Consider the following 8352-nt stretch of genomic DNA (forward strand, 5'->3'; position numbering starts at 1 on the left):
CGCTGGGTAGATCCATGGGTGAGATGGTAAGGCTCGTGCTGGTCTTCCTTTTTGACTCTGACGTCTCTCACATCTCCTAGCTAAGTCTTCCAAATCTCTGTCAAGATTGAGCCACAAGATGAAGCTCCTCGCTAAAGCTTTTATTCTGACTACTCTAAGGTGTTTATCATGAATTTCTATTGCCACCACCATATGTATCGATTGACAACTCTGTGGATCGTCTGGCGTAGCGCTCTAAACACGGATCCCCTGAAGTTCTCCATCCACTTCAGGTATATTCATAAGTCTTTCTCAGTGTCGGATCTCCCTGGGTTTCTCTGGCTATTTCGGTTGCCGTCACTGGCAACTGATCGCAGTAGTCCACGTGGTAAATCTCCTCATTTGGGTCAATCACTTCCATAGGTATTGGCAATCTAGACAACAAATCTACTTCCTTGTTGTCTACTCCTGACATAAACTTCAGCTTGTAATGGTATGCACTAAGAAGCAGTGCCCATCGTTGTAATCTGGCTGCTGCCAAAGTTGAGACGCCTTCATATGATCCCAAGATCTTCAGAAGGGGTCGATGGTCTGTAACCAACGTAAATTCTTTGCCCACTAGGTACTTGTAAATTACTTCACTCCGTATACTTATGCTAATGCGTTTTCCAGTTGGGCGTACTTTTTCTCCGCTGTCGATAGTGTTCTGGATGCAAAGACTATCGGTCTCTCCTCGCCATCTGGCATTACGTGTGTCAGACAGGCACCTACCCATAAGATGATGATGCATCACAACTCAGACTCACTGGCCCTTGCAGGTTGTAATGTGTCAGGAATTCGGATTCCAGAAGCTTCCGTTTTTTTAAATGCTTCTTTTTCCTTAGATCCCCACTTTCACAGTCAATACTTGCCTAATAACGCATACAAGGGATGCAAGGTCGCTGACAAATTTGGCAAAAACCGCCCGTAGTAATTGAGTAAGCCCAGAAAAGCGGTAAGCTCTGTCACGTTCGTCGGTTGCGGCGCATCTCTGATCGCCTGGACCATAATAGTCTCCGAGGGCGAGATGACTTGCTCACTGATAATATGACTCAAGTATTCCACTCGAGGCTGACTGAATTCGCATTTTACCTGTTTCAGTCTCATACCAGCCTCATCCAATCGTCTCAGCAGCCTCTACTCATGTTGTTCTTCATTTTCGCCAACTACTAACATGTCGTCCAAATAGCAGATGACACCAAGGATTCCTGACAAGAGGTTGTCCATGGTTCGCTGCCAAATTCCAGGAGCTAATATTTAGTCCGAAAGGCATCCGATTAAACGTGAATAAACCCTTGTTGGTATTAATTAATCGTCAAATAATGTTGGCTATCAGGGGCAACATACATCTGCTGGTATACCTGTTTCAGTCCATGCGAGAGAATTGTATTCCTCCAGCCGAGGTTGCCAACAGATCCTGGGGTTTCGGCATTAGATAACCTCCCATATCTAACTAAGGGTTTAACGTGACCTTGTAGTCACAACACAGTCTCATTGTACCGTCCTCCTTTTGAACTACAACTACAGGAGTTGCCCGGTTACTCTTCTCTACTGGTCGTATCACTCCCTAGCTCGTGTTGCATGCGATCTAGTTTCTGATTGACCTTTTCTCGCTGTATCCAGGTATAGTCTCAGAAATCGCAGTGCTACGACAGCCTGCGTAGTTCAGCCACAGAATTCGCGATACTCTCACCTTCTCTCTGAAGACGCTGTTAAAAATGGAGTCTCTCCGCGATCACAACTATACGTGCATGGCTCAAAATGGCTTTTCAACAGAGCAAACACATTCACCAGATTCTTCAAGGGAGTGCATTTGCCAGTACCGACGCAAGTCAAGAAGACTGCTTTCTGTTGTCTGCGTCCTCCAACCCATTCGCAACGCAATACAGGAGAAACGCTCTTTTGTAATCATCTATGTTATCAACGCCTGCGTTAGAATCTCCCAACTTACCATGTCTTCCCGTGGCCATCCTCGTCTCCAATTGTGCTGTATTTGTTCTTATACGGACGCACTGATTCTTCACCACGGAAGGCTGACGATCTATTACTATAGACACACAGAACTATCGCTGAACGCGGAACACAGACTCCAACAATGCAATTGCCCTACTGCTAGCTTAAACATGTCATCGTAACTCCGCCTCTAACTAATTAGTACACACTACACCACACCGCGTAGTACAGCGGAGCGAGGTTTGTAATGTTTTCAGAAGTGATTGTCTGTGTGTCTGTCTGTCTGTGCGTCTGTCTGTCTGTGCGTCCGTCTGTCTGTGCGTCTGTCTGTCAACAAATGTCTCTGAACGGCGTAACAGATCAATATCAATATAAAATTGTATAATACAAAAATTTTGCGAAAATCTCGATAATGGGTACTCAGGGTCATTATCACAAACAATTTTAATTAAACCGACGCCCAGTATTCAATTCAGAAGCTAGAGCACACTTTTAATACCACGTGGGTTGTGCCGCATTATGGATGCCATGATGCCTGCATGCCTTCTAGCTAGTCTAAGTCTAGACTTTCTATTGAAAGTTGCAAGGAAACAGGAAAGTAAAAGACGACAAATATACACTATAGCCCTAACGAGATAGTCTCAATAATCGAACCTAGTAGGTTAGATAGCTACTTATGTATATTCAAGTCCGGCGAAAGCAAATCCAACGTGCTAAGGCATAAATAAAGAAGTAGTCTCTGTTAGCTAGATAATCTAGAAAATAGATGATTGGTTTGACTGTAGCATAGTCTAGACATAGTTGTGGATAACGATATTGAGTAGGTGTTTTAATTAATATTACATTGGAATAGGAGTTATTCTTGTTATAGGCATTCTTACTTTACCTGTTATTGTATTATGCATGTCTGCACCGACCTCTCAACTTTTTTTGCACCAAATTGTGAGACGGTCTTTTTATCGAACACGCCCACAACCATATCCAAACAATTAGGCGTGGTCAACAGATTACGTGCGGCCTCGCTTTGTACGCCAAGCTTTGCCTCGAACTTCCAAACTTTTACTGCCAGTCGATACACAGATGCCCCAGATACAAGCAAGCAGAGCCGTATATAGAGTCTAGTTCAAAGAATCCGCTATGTCCAGAAAGACTGAGGTAATGAGTCTGTGCAGAACAACTGTCACGGTAGGCTTGTCGAGAGAAAAGACTGGCAATCGTGAGAATTGGCCGTAAATCGTGAGTCTCACAACGAAATCGTGAGAGTTGAGAAGTCTACTATGGTGCATTAAAAAAACCCGAATAGAACGAGAAACGGCTGTACGTCGTCACGTGTACAAATATTGAATGATGCGGCAGATCAGTTGGCAAGAAACGAGTGCAGAACGGAATAGGAAGAAGAGCGGCGGCGAGAGTGTGGAAAGCGCAATACCGTAACATAGACGTTGCTGTAAAAATGATGATGAATCACAGTCGCCGCTGAATTTGCACGAGATATTTAGTCTAGGCAAACAATGCGTCATCCAGATATTGTGCTTTTCATCGGAGCAGGTAGAATGAGTCCACAGGCACAACATTTTCTTGTCGTCGAGTTTGCGCATCGAAGTTCATTACTTTGCGTACTGGATGACGCCAGTATTGAAATAAATCGAAATCGGAAAAGCTCCTCCTCGCGTGATTCACGTGCGTTTAGCGCGAAAGAGTCTGGCTTGTATTCAATAACCTATTTTGTGTTTAGTTTATGGAATATTACTTGGGAGATTTGGTCACGTGACTTTCCTTTCAATCGGTTTGCTCACGAGGTCGACACCGTCCGACGAGCGTTCAGACGATTGCCCGGAAGTGTATCATGCAACGAGTTTGCTGGGTTGGGAACGACCGTCGTATAGCACAGTCGTCAGCGGTTTGGAAAACATGCATGTATGTGGCAAGTGCATGCTGAGTGACTACGCGAGCGTTTGAATTTTGGTCATTTGCTAGCCTAGTAAGTCGCTGCTATCTAGAAGTAGCAGATTAGATTGCTAGTCTAGCGATAATGTACAATTATTAAAGAGCTTTAGTCGTGAAAAAGTTTGCCAAGAGACAGTAAAGGTTGTTTGGCTAAATAAACACGGTTATGTAGCGCACGTTAGTTGGCACTTCTTAGAATTTGCATGTTCGTTCTTTCAACTAGGCACGGTCTCGCTCACTCCTTCGTTATTTCTTTGATCAATTTTTGGATTTTGTACCATTAATACTACGCTATTGCACTCTCACTACATGAGATATCAATGAGTTGGCTTGTCTACAATGACGTCACTAGCAACTGCCGAATATTGGTGTGTGACTGACAATAGAGGAAGTTCATTTTAGAGGTGCAGACAGTAAGTTGTGACGCCGTCAAAAGCAAAACCGACCGTTAGAGCCGGAATGGCCAAGCAGATAGCCTGGTGCCACATTTTGAAATCCATGGTAGCCAGAGGCCACTTGTGTACATTTCCAAGTGAAAGGCGAGGAGCTACCAACAGCAAAGCAGTTTTATGGTAAAGTGTTGAACTTGTCACATGGCCATTTGACATTGCAATTTCTATTAGACTAAGATACATGTTTAATAACGAAACCGTTTACTAGTATATATATATATATATATATATATATATATATATATATATATATATATATATCACTGAGTAGTAGGGCAAACCACAGAAAACTCACAAGATACTTAGTCGATTAGCTTTCCTCATGGAAATGAGTCTCTGGAAGTCCAAGCTATAGATGCGCTGCCTTCTCATCACCAGCCAAAATTTCAAACAAACGTTTATTTTGTGAATACTTATACGTAGAGCCACGTGCTCGCTGAGAGACAAAGAAAATTAACCCAAGAGCCACAAGTGGCCGGGAACCGACGTTTGGCCATCCCTGCAAAGGGGTGACTCCCATATATTAACGGAAATTGTAAATTGTCGACGTGAACGGCGAGACGTCAAGTGATCAAGCCTAATCTAACACGAAATTCTCGTTTGTTATGCGCCTAGGCGGATCCATGGGAGGCACTCGGTTTTGTCCCCCCTTTCCCGTCTAGCAATCCTGAATCCGCAACTGCATGATGTGTATGGAAATGTCCAATATCAGAGAGCGTACGATAATAGATTGATGCCCCTACTAGTCTCTAGAAACTCTAAGTGCGTGCCAACCAAATTTATATCAATTCCGCGTAACATGCATATCTATATATCTAGATGGACCTGTTTTCTAGATCACCGCACAGTCAGTCTTGGTATGAAGACAGCCTGTAAAATGTATGAACGATTCTAAAGTTGTTCACTCAACCATCAAAAATTGCCCTTACTATCATTGACAACACGACTATATCCACGTATTTCGGACGAAGAAATGTCTATGAATACAACAGATTCATTTGTTAGAGTAAAGATCATTGCTATAACCATTATAGGACCGTTACTCACTGATCCACACGTTGACAGTATGTCGGAAAGAGTTACAAGACCCGCCTAAACCACACACCGTTGCCTAACAACATTTTCATAAAATCGTATTGATATTAAAAGTTTACGTGTAAGTCTTCAGTAATGGAGACTTGTGACTGCTGCATATTGGACTGTCCTGTACGAAGCTCCTACACACATTGTGAAAGTGCAATAAGGAATACTATTATAACTAGAACAGGTGCCGTGTTTGTGTGTGTGTGTGTGTGTGTGTGTGTGTGTGTGTGTGTGTGTGTGTGTGTGTGTGTGTGTGTGTGTGTGTGTGTGTGTGTGTGTGTGTGTGTGTGTGTGTGTTTTCATATAGAACCTGTTGTTTAGACTTTAGATCGTTGGTTGCTGATAGAGCGTCCTGTAAGAAAACCGTATGGCTCTGTAATTTATTTCTATTAATTGCAATAAGATTACCGTCTGAATGGAATTTGTTGTTTCAGCGAGCTGATCAGTATTCTAAAACGTGTTGTTATTTAGTTACGTTAGTTCTTGTGTGACTGTTGTCATACCTTGCTCAGTTTGCTGTTTGCTTCTTTCTGGTCTACGGAAGTAGTATTTGCAACGGTGGCCAACGTCTGGTACAACATAACATAACAATGTTTGAGTAACAAGAACAATAAAATATATACGAATTACATATTCTCTATTGGTATGTCTGTCTGTGTGACACACACACGCACGCACGCACGCGCACGCACACGCATACACACACACACACACACACACACACACACACACACACACACACACACACACACACACACACACACTGACAGACTAACTGACGTACTGACTGACAGACAATTGTCAACTGTTTGACTCTTAGTCGTACCTAGGGACCTCTTGGGTCCTAGTTCTCTTAGAACTTGCTGATTTTTAGCGTAGACGGTAATAACGTTTTGTATAAGAAATGTATGTATTGACAGACAGACAGACAGACAGACAGACAGACAGGCAGGCAGGCAGGCAGGCAGGCAGGCAGGCAGGCAGGCAGGCAGGCAGGCAGGCAGGCAGGCAGGCAGGCAGGCAGGCAGGCAGGCAGGCAGGCAGGCAGGCAGGCAGGCAGGCAGGCAGGCAGGCAGGCAGGCAGGCAGGCAGACAGACAGACAGACACAGCGACACACACGCATGCAGGACACACACACACACACACACACACACACACACACACACACACACACACACACACACACACACACACACACACACACACACACACACACACACACAGTAGGTAATACCATACTAAAGCTAATTCTCACCTGTTGACCATCCAAGAGAGCAAAAAATCGAGACGATAGACCCTACAGACACAAGCTCACATGTCTACTTTCAAATGTGAAGAGAACACTATTCTACTTCTGGTATTGTCTCATCTAATTCCTCAACTATCTCTGACCCCTACCAAACAATAAATAACACAATAACTTCATTACCTTGAAAGATTGAACTACATAATAATACTTTAGAGGCAAAGTCTTTGACCACGGCCACCTCTTTCAAACTACCATTAACAGAACTCCACAGACCCTAAATACATAAATGCCAGTTGTCAATTAATATTTGAAATACCGTTACTTACTGAAATACTCTCTAATTGAGTCGCTTCGAGTTCGAAAAGATCACTCTTTAGCCTTGTCACGTTCTGCTTGTCAATCAATTAATAAAATTTGATAGTAAAATTTTTTTAAAAATTATAACTGCAAACCTCAGTGGTTATGTCTGTTATTATCTGAACATTGGTTGTCAGCTACAACATATAATACATCTCAATTAATTTCAAAAACAAAAAGCACATGATCATACCATTAATTCCAAATCTGCAGCTACTGCAACTGTCTTGCTATTGATGGAGTGAATTTCCTATATAAAATTTTGTTTATTGTAATGGTGGTAGGTTGGTAACCAGATAATAGTAGTAGAGTGCTTACATCGACTTGTTGTCCTTGAGAGTCCACCAGATCAGTAATGTCTCTCTGTAACTTGGCAAGTTTCTCTGACATTTCTTCTACTCTTTGCTTGAAGCGGTCGTTCAATTTGGTGAAATTCTGCACCAACAAAATTATTTTCTAATTAATTATAACGTACCTGACTAATTATTTATCATAGAAACTAATTACTATTACTTACTATTACACACCACTTACTATAAGGCACACGTATGCTGTACAGTTATATGTCTGTAAATATCTACATAAATAATTATTATAAGATAATGTATTTCGTCGTTTCTTTATTTGTTGCCATTAATTATAGTCAAACTCATCAGTACAGTACACTGTACAGTTTGATTCCGTATTTTTTAATATTCGATTGACTTTTCTAACGTAAGTAATAACTGGAATAGTAACTTAAGGATTGAAATGTCAGAAATTGATATGTGACATTACGTGTGCTCATGATTTTGGCACAACTTGGCTAATTAATTAATTAGTTAAGCTAATTATGTAAGAGTTTATGGTATTAATTTATTCAAAAACACATTCTGACAAGATTGACATGCATGCAGTCTATTGTATTATAGAAAGTTAGTTACTAACTGGTCATATTGAGACTTTATTTTTTTTAAATTGAAAAAATTATTCAAAAACACATTCTTACAAGATTTGAATTTCATCACATTTGTCTAACGATCAATAGCTAATAGCCTAGTTAATATATCTTACCACTGCAAACGACTTTGACGTTTCATCTTTCCAGCCTTGCAACATTGCCTGCAACAGTTACGTTCAGATATTTGCAATAATGTGTGCAAATGACATCACGTGACCATACAGCCGTTCTCGGCACCAGGAAAGTTGTATCTTGAAGATCAGCTATTGTCTCTATACAACCCAAAATATATCTATTAACTTATTAGACTACAAATATAAAGATGCCAAACGATTTCACAATGTAGGGAATA

General features: G+C 41.6%; 1 protein-coding gene across 1 annotated transcript in view; it reads right to left on the reverse strand.

The window, feature by feature from the left end:
- Window positions 1–5133: 5133 nt before the first annotated feature.
- The window catches only part of LOC134197369 (uncharacterized), a 5166-nt gene continuing 1947 nt past the window's right edge, over window positions 5134–8352 (reverse strand). Inside the window, exons 3-18 of the mRNA XM_062666681.1 lie at window positions 8223–8272; window positions 8114–8161; window positions 7379–7495; window positions 7254–7310; window positions 7156–7197; window positions 7030–7092; window positions 6912–6977; window positions 6807–6848; window positions 6710–6751; window positions 5957–6022; window positions 5862–5903; window positions 5764–5805; window positions 5525–5587; window positions 5418–5462; window positions 5300–5347; window positions 5134–5240 (exon numbers count right to left, since the gene is read on the reverse strand). Coding sequence (XP_062522665.1) covers window positions 5208–5240; window positions 5300–5347; window positions 5418–5462; window positions 5525–5587; window positions 5764–5805; window positions 5862–5903; window positions 5957–6022; window positions 6710–6751; window positions 6807–6848; window positions 6912–6977; window positions 7030–7092; window positions 7156–7197; window positions 7254–7310; window positions 7379–7495; window positions 8114–8161; window positions 8223–8272 — 866 coding nt within the window. The 3' untranslated portion in view covers window positions 5134–5207. The remainder of the gene's footprint in view (window positions 5241–5299; window positions 5348–5417; window positions 5463–5524; window positions 5588–5763; window positions 5806–5861; window positions 5904–5956; window positions 6023–6709; window positions 6752–6806; window positions 6849–6911; window positions 6978–7029; window positions 7093–7155; window positions 7198–7253; window positions 7311–7378; window positions 7496–8113; window positions 8162–8222; window positions 8273–8352) is intronic.

Source organism: Corticium candelabrum, chromosome 22 (assembly GCF_963422355.1).
Source record: "Corticium candelabrum chromosome 22, ooCorCand1.1, whole genome shotgun sequence".
Taxonomy (NCBI): Eukaryota; Metazoa; Porifera; class Homoscleromorpha; order Homosclerophorida; family Plakinidae; genus Corticium; species Corticium candelabrum.